The following is a 15,504-nucleotide window of genomic DNA, read 5'->3' as shown; positions in this document are numbered from 1 at the left end:
CCTGAAGACTTTGAGGTTCATTTGAAATGGTCTCAATTGTGAGAAAGTTTACATACCAACCTAATAACCCCAACTGTACAAATACCACCCTCTTAACTCTGTATTACACACAACGTTAAAGACTTTCATTATACAAGGTCTAGACTATTCAGGAAAAGCCCTGTTATAGGACCTTTCTTATTTAATCAGAACTTCTCTGTTGGGCTCTAAGACCAGTCATGTTTTAGTCAGGTTTTCTGGTCTGGCTTTCTGTCTTCCTGCCAGTAGACTCAGTTTACTGAACACCTGGGCTCCCTGCGTGCCAATCTTCTGAGGGATTTCCCTTTACAACAAAGGGAACAACAGTGTCCTTTACAAACGACAACAAAGTTACAACAAAGGACAACAAAGGACACTGCACTGAAGTAATCAATTACTCTTTGAGAACTTATGCACCCTTCCATCAAACTGAATAAGGCTGTAAAATGATGCTTCTGATCTCTAGCACAGGTGGTGATAATCTGTTGCCATGTATCAGCCTGGATCCAGATAATGTCAAGGATTACAGGCAGTTAAGAACACTGTATTTCAAAAACATCAAATAAAGCCCAAGGTATGCCACCTGAAATTCCAGAATCCAGATGACAGGGATGATCTGAATTTGAAGAAAAATCTCAAACTGTATGACTATATAAGAAAAATAGGTAAAGAATTGGGTTTGACAACTTAGGGAGTAACAATGATCTATTTTTCCTACAGTAAATTCCTAACGGTACTGGTAATGATGTGAGAAATGCTGTACAGGTCAAAGGAGTTAAAAATTGTACATCACTGAGAAATAAAGAGGCTCATTGAGAAACATAATGGAACTTATATCGCCCTGCATTGGGGTTATTCATGATAATACCCTACTGATATCTACTCACTGAGAGGCACCCCTGGATGTATGAAATCAAACCTATCTTGGCATTGTATGGAAAAAGTCCATGTTTCCCAGAATGGAAAGGGAAACAGCCACCAGGTCATGTTCTGAATTGATTTAAAAAACATAATGGATCCAGTCAGAAATAGATAAAATTAAAATAAGTTGTATGAACAGAATATATGCATCCAGTAATTTGATATGGTGAGGTCTGCTATTAGTCTTATACACAGTTAAACAGCCCAAGATGCAAAATTCTTAAGAAAGGCCCTTTGAAGATATGAGAGAGTTAAAGAGTCACTTACAATATCCAGATAACTTGGTACAAAGGCATGCTTCAAAACTCCACATATCAAAAGCCTAAAAGCTTGTCACAACTATGAAGACACCATATATATGACAGTCCCCAAGCACTCAACAGATTTTCTAGTTGAAAGAGAAATTCCATTGGAACATTTAAAACGCACAAAGAGACAAAAATCGGGAAGATTGGAGGTCTGTTGCAAAATACTACAAAAGCGTATTTTCATGACAAGCTAGGTCTGAATCAAGGAACGAACTATAAAGTCCTTACCAAGCCTACCAAACTACACACACACGAACATTTACAAAAAGAAGTATTAAGCATCCTGAAATTATGGGAATACATAGTAGGCTTGGAGACCAAAGGTCTTTGGCTTCACCTGCTGTTACTGCCTAAGGAAGCTGCATTCTGCATCGCATTTTGCAGGGAGTCCAGGCAGCTCAACATATCCACTGCATGCAACAGGGGTTGGATGCCCCAGCAGGGTGGACGTTGAGCAGAGCATGCTGCCTGGGCACTCCAGAATTTAAAGACACCAACACATCTCCACATCTCCTTAGATAAGGATGAATAGAAGAAATCTGCCTTCTCCGCTGCCCGCATGTCACCTTTTGCACTTGCCAGTAAGCCAAAATGCCAGCATTGACTGGCCTTCATTGCCTAAAATGAAAAGGAAGTTCAACCACTGAGCTATCACAGAAGGAGAACATGAATTTTTAAAATGTTTCCATAACAGCATAGCCCCTTCCCAGATCTGCATAAAAGCAAGCAAACAAGCCTGAAAAAGTATTCTAGGTAAAAGATAATCACAAGCACTCTAAAAATAAATGTCTTGTGAAATACACCAAATTTTCAACATACTGGCTGAGCTTGTACTTATGCCTATTCTAGTGCATCAGAAATGAACAAAAACCCTTGAAGTGTGGCCTTTCTAATGAAGCTATGTCTCTGTGAGTGACAACACTGTCTTGAAGAAGAAACATATTGCCATTAGAAGATTTATTAAGCAGCAAAATCTTATGCGTTCAACTATGGTTTTAAAATCCTAATTTATCACTCCTCCTTTGTCAATAAAAGTCATAGCAGAAACCCTTTGCTTCCATGACAGTCCAGTGCTGTTTACCTTTTCTCCAGTACAGGAAAATTGGTTTTCCATACACATCCACAGAAAAAGGAAACACGATACAGTACTAAGACTACCCGTTACTATGTATGGCAATTCATAGGTTTTGATTCATTGTTTTTACATATCACAAAAGGAACTCTATGCCTATCAAAAGATACTCTGATATTTGTCATTTTAACTGTTCTACCTGCAAGTGCCAAGCAACATCTACATGCCCACTTAATCCACAGGAAAAGGAGAGAGAGATGATTCTTCAAAGTTCTTTCTTCTGGATCAAATAAAATCCATCCTCAGTGCAAAGAACTGACGCTACTTTGAGAAGGAAATATAAAATACTTGCTAAGAATCAAATATCAAGTAGCTACTTTAAAATATTTCCACTGTTTTATCTTTTTGCAATGATGTTTCCTATATTGCAACTGTACATTTAATGCATTAGTGTCACAACACGTGATATGTAGGCATTGTGTCCAGAACACAACTTTTTCACAGAATCGTATAGGTTGGAAAAGACCTTTAAGATCATCCAGTCCAACCGTAAACCTAACACTACCAAGACCACCACTACACCATGTCCCTAAGCACCTCATCCAAACGTCTTTTAAATACCTCCAGGGATGGCGACTCAACCACTTCCCTGGGCAGCCTCTTCCAATGCTTGATAACCCTTTCGGTGAAGTAAAGTTTCCTAATATCCAGTCTAAACCTCCCCTGGTGCAACTTGAGGTCATTTCCTCTCGTCCTATCACTTGTTACCTGGGAGAAGAGACCGACCCCCACCTCTCTGCAACCTCCTTTCGCACCAGCTGGGGTGACGTACCCACAAATTATCTACTGGCTTTCCTCAGAATTTGGACACTGACTAGTCAGAGACAGCCTGAAGGCTGGTAAAGCCCAGATGTCATAGCTGAGAGATTAAGGTGCTCTCTGTCACGCTATATACAATGTTTCTTGGATAAGAAGACAGGTGTGAAAACAGTTTATGACATGGGAAATAATCACTCTCATAAGAATCAATTTGCACCCTCTTCTTTACTACCTGTCTACAATTTGATGTTTCAATCACAGCTACAACTCTTACACGAACAAAAAAAAAAACCCCACCAAAAGAGGCAGCGGCCCTATCAAAGCCAAGTTACGATCAGACAACTACGTGTGGCAGTACGAACTGCACCAGCGATTGCGTTTGGGGAGGACCAGAAGCAGCTTCACTCTTGCCGCCCCACTGCACCGACAGCGGCGCGGGCCGCGCTGCCTCTGCCCGGCCGCCCCGGAGAGCGGCGGGACGGCCCGGCCCCCACACCCCCCGGCTCCGCACCCCCACAACAGCGCACACGGGCCCGCAACGCTCCCCGCCGGGCACCCGGCGTCCCGCCGGCCCCCGCCCGCAGGCGCTCAGCGGGGCAGGGGACAGCCGGGTACAGCGCAACCCTCCAAAGAACCGGGGCCGGCGGCAGCGCGCCGGGGCACTGGCTGAGGCGAGAGCGGCCGGCGGGAGAAGCAGCCCGCCCTCACCCCGCGCCGCTCTGCCGCGGCGGCGCCCGCTCACCTCGGAGGCGCCTCTGGTAGCGCTCCAGGGACTCTTCCAGGGCGGGCTCCCCGCGGGGCGCCCGCATGAGGACGCCGCCGGCTCCCGGGGAAGCAGCCGGCGCTGCCCCTCACCGCGGCGTCCCGCAGCTCTGGTGAGTAACAGTAGTTCGACCCGCTCCGCCTTCCCGCGCTCCGCAACAGCCGCAGGCTCCCGGAAGAACCACAACTCCCACAATGCGTGCGGGGACCCACTCCGGCTCCTCGGCGTCGGCCGTTGCTACCCGCCACCGGCCTCCCCCCACCACAGCCGAGCGTGGCAACGCTCGGGACCCGCCACGCCCTCCAGCTACGCGGCTTGGGGAAATGAGGCCCAAAAAACTACAGGCCCCAACATGCTGCGCGCCTTGGGAGGTGGAGTCCCCGCCAGCCGCCCACCTCCCGCAGCCGGCACGGGAGGAGGGTGGTCGCAGCCTGTTCTTTCCCCTTTGTTGGGGATGGCGGCTGCCTTCGCGCCTGCGCACGGTACAGCTCTTCCGCCTACGTCCTCGGGTCCGCAGCGGCTGGGTGTAGCGCAGGTCCAGTCATGGCCGAGGGGGATAGGAGCGGGAAGCGGTGTTTACCTCCCGCCACCGCGTACTCGGGCGCCTGCGCAGTGGGCGCCCAGCGGTCGGAGCGGAGAAAGCTATTGTCTGGAGCTGGCGCAGGCGCAGCTCGGCTTCTCCGCCGCTCGGCCCTTGACGCCTGCGCACTGCCCTCCCCCACCCCCCCCGCATTGTGTGAGCTCGGGCGGCGCCTGCGCAGTGCCGTGCCCCGCTCTGCCCGTTAGCCGCTATGTGCAGGGAATAACGTTGGAGCCGTTGCCAGAGGGACACCGACCGGAGCGCCCCGCCCCCGCCCCGCGGGGATGCCGGCTCAGTGAGCACCGGCGGCACCACCGCTAGGGACGGCCCCTCCCCGGCGCGGCGAGCCTCCTCGAAGGGGTGAGTGAGGATGCTGCTGCCCTGGCCGCGGGTCGAGCGGGAGCCGTGACGGGGAGAGAGGCCGGGGTCGCGCCGTTTGTCGGCCCACAATCCGCCCGCTGCCTATTGTGTCAGGCGGCCCTTGCCCGCCGGGCCCCGGCGCCGTGCGGCGGGGGCTGCGCCCGGCGGAGGGGGCGGTGGCGCGGTCCGGGCACAGCCCGTTCCCCTTCCCCCGTCCCCGCTAGGTCCGGAGGCTGCTCCGTGCCCCCGCCTTCCTTTCCCCTCGTAAGCGCGGCGGGGCCGGTGGCGGGGGGCTGCCGCTGCCCCAGGGCATCGGCGCAGGCTGGATGCGGACGGCGCTGCCAGATCCCGCTGCCCGCGTCTCCCTGCCCCTTTCCGCCCCGCCACCCGATGGGCGCCCGGCCGGGGGCGGCGCCGCCGCCGGCACAGCCACCCGCCCGCCCGCGGCGCGGGCACCGGAGCTTCGCAGCCTGCCTTCCCCTCCCGCAGGCGGATTTCTGTGATTTGAGAGGACGTTTCCAGAGGTTTAATTTTTTTTTTTTTTTGGTTGCCCGTATTTCACAAACTGCCCCCGGGCTGGAGGTGGCGTGTTCCTCCAGATTTGAAAATCACGGATGACGTTCATTTGAGATGCGGTGTTTCCCCCGGTCCCCTTAAAATAACGTCTTCTGAGAAGGACGATGGAGAAAATCAGTCGGTTTTGCCTTTTCTCTTATTGCGTATTTTCACCGACGAATATGCGGGTCTTTTGCATTCAAAAACACTCTCCTGAAGGCGTGATCTTTTCTTTCCTGAGGCTCTTCCCGGGGAAGACGCGGAACAACCCTTTTTGTTCCCGGTGGCGAGAAGCAGCGCCGGGCCCACTTTGTCTTTCTGGCGTGGAAGCGAATGGGTTACTGAGCTAACAAAAACCCGATGGCGATTTTCGAGCAGAAAGCGTGTTGCAGCAGAGGAAGCTGGCGGCGGAGCCCTCCTCCGCCCTCCGCTCCTGCGCGCGCCGCCGGCTGCCGGCGGGGGGGCGCTGCTCAGGCTGCCTTCCCGCCGCATCCCGCAGCCGGCGGATCCCGCGCGCGGCGCGGCGTCGGGCGGAGGTGCTCGCGCGCCTCCCGCGAGCCCGGAGCGGCGGCGGTTGGGAGAAGCGCGTGCGATGGCCGTTGGGTGTAGTAGTAGGTGTGGGCACCAGCCCAGGGGAGCCCGCTGGTGACAAGAGTGGGGCTGGTGGTGTGCGCTGGTTGCCAGCCTTTGGGGCCTTGTTTGAGGCGTTTTTAAGATGAGCCGACAATTAGTCCATCTGTTCTTACGGCTTTATGGAAAAAATGAGATGCAGATGCTATGCTAATGAGTTGAAGACACGCAAGGATTGCGTTCTTGTGACAAGAGATTACAGATAGCATCCACTGATCTGCACTTTGAAGAAATTATTTTCTTCCCAGTGAAAGCAAAGGTACTCATAAAATATTTAATTGCTTTGAAAGAATAAAGCCTGTTCTTCTAGCACTGCAGTGATCATCTTTTCTCCTTTGGAATGCCATTCAAGACATTGTGCTGGTGTTCTTGGCCCTGGGTTTGCCTGTGTAAAATGATACATGGGATGGGATGGTTTTGTAAACTGAACTAAGACATGATTAAATATGCTGTGATTTCCTATGATTAATTTCCTCTGGGAATTACTTTATGTCCAGATGCTGAGAAGTCTGTCTTACTGGAACTGAACTCTGTTAGTATGGAAGCTCCTCAACTTTAAATTTTATTTAATGGGAAAAAAGTTAGACATAAATACCTCAAAGAATCTCCCCTCCGTGTTTGATTATTATTTTTTTTAAACACTTTGTCACTTTCATGTAAACATTTTGTTGTTTGCTTTTTTTTTTTTTGTCTGAAGGAGGTCAGGAAGGCTGGCTGAATAGAGAGAATAATGTAGCTGAGGATACACAGAATTTTGTCAGAATCTAAAAGTTATTTGTACTGGACCAGATAAAAACGTTTTCTTTAAGTCTTTTAAAGAGAAACATTCTGACCTAAAAGTTGTTACCAAACTTACTTTATCATGGTACTGCATTTTTTTGACAGGTGACTGCTTCCCATATCTATTCTAACTGACTTTTGCAAAGAAGAATGGGTTCTTGCTATATTGTGCTTCATCAGCTGTAACGGACTTGGCAGGCAGAATTTTTTAATAATTCTGTTGATAACATGCAAGCCAGAAAAGAACCAGGTTATGAAAGTGAACTGGAAAAGTCTTTGTTCACTTGTAGGTGGGAGCTAGGAAGCTTCCTTGAGTGACTAGAATGAAACCTGAGCCATGAGTAGCTGCAGAAATTGATTTTGAAGTACCATTTCCAGTTCTTGCAAATGCAGGAAAAAGGTATTTAATGTATATTGTTACCATAGTATCTCCTTGAGTTGCCTAAAAAGACAATTTCCATGTCAACGCTGCATTTCTTGGCTTTGCAGGCAGAATGGAACTGAGATAAAACAGATTGGTTTTACTTCATCTAGAAACCCAAGAAAATCTGTGAAATTCTGATTTTCCATTAGAAAATTTTGAACAGGGGAGTTGGGCATTTAATCTGTGCAGACAGCAGAATTTACTTGCAGAAATTCTCATATCTGCTTCTAGCACTTGTGAGGTTGTAAAAGGACACAATGGCATGCACTTCCCCCTCTTTGAAGAACATGCTACATAATATAGTAAAAATTGATACGGTTGTGACCAGGAGACTATTTGAAATTTGAGAGAAGAAAGTTCTTTGTTACTGGGGGATGGAGCTTCAAATTTGCTAGCTGGGAGCTAGCATTAGATATGTGTATCTTTTCTAAGATACACATCTTCACTGTACTAAGTGAGCCTGTGGGCGGCTTTTGTTGTCTATTAGGCTTAATAATGCTCTTACCGAGTGCCTGCGTTGCTTCCGTTCTGGTATTGATCATTGTGTGTCTATGCATTTTCAATGGACTGGTCTACAGAGAGCAGCTTCCTTCAGTGCACAATGCTAATGCTTTCCTGGATCAGAGTCCATCCAGTGCGTTGAATGAGGCAGATGCCCTGGGGAAAAATAGTATATGAGCATGTGACTTAAACTGTAACATAATGCATGCAAATTAGGGTGGGAAGAGAGTACAAACTATTTGTTTAAACAACTTTGTCTGTCTGTCTGTTATACAGTTATACATGCACAAAAATATTGAAATAAATTGCAAATACTTGGTTCACTCTTGTAGTTTAGTTTCTCCCACTCTACCCCCAAAAAGCTGTGAGGCTGGTTTTGTTTTACAGGTGCATTTGTGGTTTGAATGACCTTTTTAATTAAAATTTCTGTTTGAACTTAAAAAAACCATATATTTTAAATTAATATATGTATTTTTTAATCATGTATTACATCAAAAGCAGCTTGTCCTAGGAGTTTCAAATAAACCCCACAAAGATGTTTTAGTAGATTGCTGACATAATAAGATTTCAGAGAGCGAGACCTGTGTTTGGGGAAGTACTCAATGCTGCATCACTGCAGTTGAAGTGTTATCATGCAGGCTCTTAGATGATGGATAAGAAGTAAGTCTTGGAGTAGGTGGATGTTAAAGAGATTGGCTAGCAGTTCTCTTACCTTAATGCTTCTGCATGGAGCATTCCCAGTTAGTCACTCTCGTCTGGTTTTGGTACAGCATGCATGGCTGTACAGCTCTGTTGCAGTGGCTCTGGTACTTTTCTAAGTACATGAGAAGCTGATTCACTTGACTAACCCAGCAGAAAACTATTTATTTTTGTTTTGCTTGAATATTTTTTTTTTCCCCTCCTCCCTTAGGTTAGCAAATTGAATTATCTTATTGTGTGGTCAGATGAGTGCCAGAGCAAGTACACAGAATGGGGATAGCACTGTCAAGCCTGGAAGAAGGGAATATTCCCTTTTCCAGTAGCAAAGATGTATTTGGTCTGCTTAGCTGTCCTATCTGGCTGTCCCCTGTGCCACTGCAGACTACTGTGTTCAGAAAGGGGATGGGTTATGTATAAATCCAAGAAAACAAAATAATTAATATACTGGGTTTGTTCTTCTTGTCAGTCTTTACTTACTGTCCTTGATATGTAAAACAGCCACAGCCTAAACGTTCAGAGCATATCACTGGATGAAAAAAATATTTCTCTGCAAAGTAGATGTGAAAAGAGGGAGGAGAAGTGACTCTGTTAAGTGCTGTGGCCTTTGTACAAGGAAAAGCAGGATTTTTGTGCCAGGCTAATCTTGGTATCTTCTCTCTCACAGAATTTAAGGCTGTAAGTTTTCAAATATTTTCATAGTTTTTTCTTACCTACTTACTAGTTTTGAAGTGTGTGATTTTTGTGAATTGTAGAAAAGTGCTATTTGGTATACTTTTAGAGAAATTGTTTTTATTCATTCAAAACAGAGATATGAAGCATCTTCTCTCTTTCCATCCCCTGAATAGAATATTCAATAATGATAGTTTTTTTTCCCATGTGACCCCGACATATTTGTCAACTTTGTTTCTCCTTCTCTTTTTCTGCTCTTAGAAATTGTTATTGAAAAATAGACTTTTCCTTAGCTAGGTGCTTTTTAGAGCTCCAATATCATCCACTGGTGGGCCTTAGTGAGCTGATTCAGGTCCAACAACTGCAGCCCTCATACAGCCCTGCTTCTTCAGTTTGTTCTGCTGCGTTTATTGCAAGGATTGGCGTTTTTGTAATAAGATCCTCTGTTTACTTGTTTCCATTCTTGTGAACTAAAATGTTTTATATTCTGATCTCTTCCGTGAAACTAAGAGGGTATCTTCCCTGACAAATAGCTGAATCTTCTAAAGTCTGTGTGATGGGCTTTCCAGATCTCATCTCATTTTGTACCTCATTCCAAATGAGCTTCTGCTTCTGCTCATTTTCTTTCTTTCCAGGAAGAACTGCAATTATTGGGCTTTTCAGAGCAATGACAACAGAAGTGGTGCCGCTCCCTGGCATTTCCAAGATGTTCCTTTGTGCGCAGGGTATTTTGTTAGTCCTCAGCTGTGGTATTGCATGAAGAACTTGTAATCAATCCATTAGCTAACCATTATGGTCTGAAAGTAGCAATACACTGAATGCATTAAATCAGATGTACTTACGACTTTTCCCTCAAAATGACATGCTTAAATAATTTTGTTGATGATCTTTCTATTGAATTGCAAATATTTGGCCATCTAAATATGCATTCTGTTTTGTGTTCAAAACCAAAGCCTTTCCAATTATCTCTTATTTGTCTTCTCGTTGTGGTTTACATTTCAAGATTAGGAAGAGAAAGGCAGGAAGTTGGAACATCGTGATCTTTTCTGTTTTCTCATGAACATACATTTTTCTTGCTTTCATTAATGTCACCTTCTTCCCCCTGTCCCCCATGACTTAACTGATTATTTAGTCCTGTGGAACTATATCATTGCAGGAACCTTGATGTCAGGAATTACTCTACTTAATTTTATAATTTAATTTACTGAATAGAAGACACTTAATGGGTAATATTGTAGTTTTACTTAATTTTTTTTTCCTTTGGAATTTTTGTGAGAATGGCCACATAGATGGACCTTTGGTCTGACTCAAACCCAGTATCTTTTCTCCTAGTATAGCTGTAACCTGGTGCCAAGGGAGAGATAAGAAAGGTGTAATCATATATGGTGTTTTCTGCTACAGCATTGCTAGTCTCCATCTATTTTCTGCTTGGAGCTTTTGACTCAGGTGTAGTTTCTATTAAGGATTATTTCTTCCACTTTATCTACTTTTCTTCAGCTATGTCTTGAAAAGGCAATTAAATAAAAATGCCTTTTTATGTTTTTCAGACCTTCATGTCTTATACATGTTCAGCTGTATACCAGCTTAATTTAATAATTAAAATCCTGGTTTCCTACATATTTTTGTTATTACAAAAAAGCCACCCCAGTTTTGTGAGGTTAATGAATTACACTTCTGCTTATTCATCTCCCCTTTCTTTAAATGATCATGTTTTCTTTTTATTGTACTTGGTTCCCAAAGGGGGTAGTCATGTAGTATGAGGGTCAGACCCTTCCTGTAAGAACTGCTTTTTGAGGTGATTCACAAGTCAAAAACACAGCTTGAATTTTAGCTTTAAGTTGACTGTGAAACTGGCCATTACAAATCTTTTTTGAATTGTAAGCAGAAATTATTCAGGAAGCCATTGAGGAACCCCTGAGATCCCAGAACTTCTTTTTGTTTAGCCTTTGGGTTAGCACAGTTTTGAAGAATGATCTCAACTCGTTGATACAAGAATTATGGAACCTCTATGATATTTTCATGTTACAGATGGTACTGCCCTCTGTGGTCATTTGGTGTTTGTTTTACTATTACCGTTCTTGCTGATAAACATAATAAAAGGTCTTGTTCAAAAACTATTTTTCTTCTAAATGCTGCTCAGTCATCATGCTCTAATAGTCCTTTAAAAATCACACTAATTATTTTGTTGGGCCATATTGGAGGTAATTGGGTAGTGCCTTTATTTTGGCAAAGTCTACACTAACTTGAATCTTTAGCAACCTTAGTGAAATTAATTAGTTCTAAGTCTGTCACAATTCATGCCTGATTGTTAAAATAAATGTTTTTAGTTTTAACTGTTACCATTTGGATCACAAATTCTGTAGCATATTTTTAATTAATCAAATCTTAATTCATCAGCTTCTAAATACACCTTGTGATCTCTTTTTAGACCAGTTGCAGTCCTAATATATTGCAAGGAATCCTGTATGTAACTTTTTCTTGCTGAGTGCTCTTTTGAGAGGTGCAGTTGCATGCCCAATATCAGTCCTACAGATATATCTTATGTAGCGTATCAAAAAGAGGCACAAATTCATAAAGGTCTGAAATGCTAGTTGAAGAATGGAAGCATATGGCTGTTTTTCATCTGTTGAAAACAGATTTGTAATTTAGAGAATTGTGTCCACTTGTTTTATGCGGAGCTGCAGAGAGGCTTCTGATGAGCATGCTAGGGTTTTTTTTATTTATTCCTCTTCTGTAGATGGTACTGTATGGCTTTGTTCTCTCCAGTTTTCTTCCCAGTTGGAGAACACTAAGAAAGATAATGTTGCTGGCACAGAACTGGAATTAGTGAAAATGAGTAGCTGGATATAGTCAGTAGGCATATTGCAAAAAACAATAAATATTTAAAAAAAAAACAAACAACAAACAACCCAACAAACAAAAAACCCAAGAATAAGCAATGGAAAAATATATTCACACACAAAAAATGCCAGGCTGAACTTCAGCTTGGGCATAGCTTGAGTCAATCACTTGAAAGTCCAGAGAGGTCACAAACTTTTTTTTTTTTTAAAGTTTGGCAATAACAATATTTGAAATAAGTTAGCCATCACAGAAAATGTATTGTTGTTTGTATTAATTATAGTTTGCCACATGGAATTTATTTTGTGCTGAATCTTCATATCCTGTTTGTTTTGTTGGCTCTTTCTCACTCAAAATTTTATTTTTGACTTCCTTGAGTGTGGGCAAGTTGTCTGTCTGTCCCAGGTCTTGGTGAAGTGAGTGAATCTTCAGGTACTGCAGATTACTTCTTTGTATGGCAGGATCTGTTTTTCCACAACAGTGCAAGGCCCTATATAATGCTATTGCATTATATTCTTTAGCTTGCTATAGGAACTTTATTGCTTGGCATTATCCAATAGTATCTTTTTCTTTTTTCCTAGAATAAATATTTCTTTCTTCAGTATTTGCAACTTCTAAATCACATATAATTGTGTTGCATCCTGCATGTGTATTTTTTCTAGCTTTCCTTAAACACACCCCCTTGCTTTTTTCCATTTTTGTGGCCTGATTGTATTTTATTTAGCATCTTGTATTGGCAACTTCAACTGTCAAAGTTAAACACGTTCAGGTGTTGTGTTGCTGAAACTGCAAATAGCACCACTCAACTTCCCCCTTTAGGGCAGGCTGATACTCCAGGATCTGGTTTGCATTGATCTCTTGCAGGATTATCATTACCAGTGTATTGTTTCAAAATGCTGCCTGATTACTTGCTTTGAGGAGGTCAGTGTTTGTAACAGAACTAAGAACTAAATTATCCAACAACTTCAGTTCCTGATGTCTGAATCACATTTAAGTACCCGCACATAGTAGAAATGTTTTAAAGTTTTTATTCATCATGCCTTGAGCTCTAGTTTCTTAAGAAGCAAGAAGTTTTTTTCTGCTAGAGCTTCTGACATTGCTTTCACAGTCTCTAGTTCTATTTACCTGGTTTATGTAACCTACAGAATAACTATTTTCAGTTGGTTCAGTTACTATTACTGGGTATTAACTTAAATGCCCGACAAGGTGAATTCATTTTTATTTTTATATTGTCTAGGCTGCCTATAGCACATAGTAAAGTCCTTTGTAAGGTGGCAGTAAAAAAAAAAAGCTGAAACATCAGAATCAAGACATGACAGTGAACCAGGAAGTCCTGAGTCATTCCTTGCCCAGTTGAGGCAAATTGAAACCTTTGATTTAGTAAAAATAAATAAATAAACAAACATACTGTTATTTTTAGTGCAACTCATAAAATTGCTTCAAACAGCACTTTGGGAGAAGACTAGATTTAGCAGGTTAAGATCCTTGAGTTCCCATATTTTGTGGGTCTTTCCCTTGGTGCAGTTTCATTCCAAAACCAAGAAAAGCATTATGCCTTACTATTTTTATCTATTGTCCTTTTTGGGGGACAATGCCATGGCCTTCAAAAAAAAATTTATTCAAAGATGTCTGTGTATTGTTTTATTTGTATAGTTATTTCCATAGGAATTCTTCCTTTCTTTCTTTTCAAGATATTTATTCACATTTGGGGTCACTGATCTAAGGCAGATTTAGAAGAAAGACTGCATTACTGTATCATGAGGGGAGAGACTAAAGATTTGATCATTGGATTATGATGTGTTATAAAAAATGCTTGAGGCAAGTTAAAAAAAGAAAAATACACGCTGAATCTTTTGTAAAAGTATATAGTTTTAATCTGTAATGGGTAAATATGAAAAACTACTTTATATTTGAATAATAATAATTATATTAATATTTCTTACAGTTACTATAGACCTGTCTAAGAAGTCCTGTGAGGCTTAGGTGGATTTGGTGTAATTGACCTGTGTTTTCATAGCAGCCTAAACAGAACTGGCTGCTGGCTGTCCTGGTCCTGCCATATTCTTCCCTTTTCTCCCACCCCTAGCTGCACAGCCCCACTCCTTTTGCTTTGGTGCTGGACTGCTGTGTGTTAGCTTCTGGGAACCATTTGTTTGTGGGAGTGGAGAAGAGCACACGAGTTAGTCTGTCACTAGTTGAACATGCTGAAATAGCTCTGCTCAGCTGCACAGCCACGAGAGTCCTGCAGCCAAGGCAAAGGGAGTAGTCGGGACTTTGTGGCTGGGGCAGGGTAAGAGGGTCGGGATCTTGACCGCAGCGGGACTGGCTTTGGCTGATGTGGAACCGCAGCTGCTTCAGTTTAGCGTTTATATGATGAGGGTTAAAACTGCACATTTGCCTGTCAGTTGAGTCTTCAACACTAAGGTTGAAAATAAGTCAATACAGTGAAGTTCTGGACGTGCAAGTGACTTCTGACAGGGTAATCTATGCATTTGCTTTGTATGTATTAACTTTCCATAGTAACTCCTACTGTGTGGCAAGTGTGAGAACACGAGGCAGTTCACACAAAGTAGGTTACTTGAGATTTGCTGCAGGGGAAGTGTGGATGCAGGAGCTGCTAATAAGAGGTGCCACACTACAAATTCACATCCCATACTACTGTCCAGTAAACTGTTTCTATATTTAGATCTTTAAATTTAATTAAGCTGCTAACTTCTCCATTTCAGCCAGTAAAACTTTGGGCACAGGCTGTTCCAATCTCCTTATAAAGTCTGAATACAATGTATACACTGGAGTTTTATCACCTTTTCAGATATTAAAAGTTGTGGAAGGATTTTAAAATAAAATGTGTTTTCTTTTTCTCTGAACCAAACTTGCAAAAACGTCTGAAAAGCACTTTGAACTTGAGGAGAAAGTGGGAATAAAAGTCAGTCTTTGGAGCTCCGTTGTCATAGAGTTTTTCTTACTGCTTAGAGTTAAAATACAAAAAATAAGGGATGATTGTGTTGTCATGATTATTCAGTATTCTTTTAAATTTCAACTGCCTTTCTGTCTGCAGAAGATTGCAGGTTACTAGTTACTGGTATATTCTAGAGCAGCTGCTTCTAAGTGTAGAGCTTGACTTTTATGGATGTATTGGCTGACATGGTTGGACCTTTATTATTGAAACATCTTCTGTTTAATCCATTGTGCTGCTTGAATGTTTATACTTGCAATACCATGAGAATGTACCTTCTGTTAAGAATGCTTGTGTGCCTGGATGGGATGACCCTCAACCTGTTCATCTTGTGAACCAAGTACAGGGAACATGTTTCTGTTTTTCTCCCTCCCTCTAACTTGTAATAGTACATGGCACGCACCTCCAAGGCTAAAGGGAAAAAAGCACTTCTGAATTTCTGGCAACATTGAGAAAGCACTTTGCTTTTGATTCAAAGGAAAGCAATCCTATGAAGATACAATGGAGAGAAAAACGCATGCAGGAGAATGAGTAATGTCTGGTTTCTCAGGGATGTGTCCTGTATCCCAAACTGTGCTGAACCTCAACATGCACATGCACTCTTTCTTGCC

At 43.2% G+C, this 15,504-nt stretch overlaps 2 protein-coding genes across 13 annotated transcripts in view; one reads left to right on the top strand and one right to left on the bottom strand.

The window, feature by feature from the left end:
- Nucleotides 1-4,506, bottom strand: part of SDCCAG8 (SHH signaling and ciliogenesis regulator SDCCAG8) — a 118,691-nt gene extending 114,185 nt beyond the window's left edge. For 2 of the 3 annotated variants that reach the window (XM_072856482.1, XM_072856484.1), the window contains exon 1: nt 3,881-4,506. In XM_072856482.1, coding sequence (XP_072712583.1) covers nt 3,881-3,947 — 67 coding nt within the window. In that variant the 5' untranslated portion in view covers nt 3,948-4,506. The remainder of the gene's footprint in view (nt 1-3,880) is intronic. The other variant, XM_072856481.1, reaches the window with a different exon arrangement.
- Nucleotides 3,547-15,504, top strand: part of CEP170 (centrosomal protein 170) — a 106,877-nt gene continuing 94,919 nt past the window's right edge. For 4 of the 10 annotated variants that reach the window (XM_072856480.1, XM_072856478.1, XM_072856468.1 and 1 more), the window contains exon 1: nt 4,651-4,841. The gene's annotated coding sequence lies outside the window, so the exon portion shown is untranslated. Of the gene's footprint in view, nt 4,014-4,650; nt 4,842-5,825; nt 6,286-15,504 lie in introns of those variants that run through there. The other 6 variants (XM_072856479.1, XM_072856476.1, XM_072856475.1 and 3 more) reach the window with 3 other exon arrangements.

The sequence above is a fragment of the Ciconia boyciana genome, chromosome 3, assembly GCF_034638445.1.
Source record: "Ciconia boyciana chromosome 3, ASM3463844v1, whole genome shotgun sequence".
In the NCBI taxonomy this organism is placed as follows: domain Eukaryota; kingdom Metazoa; phylum Chordata; class Aves; order Ciconiiformes; family Ciconiidae; genus Ciconia; species Ciconia boyciana.
Note: the sequence above shows the minus strand (reverse complement) of the source record. Positions and strands in the feature narration are given on the sequence as shown.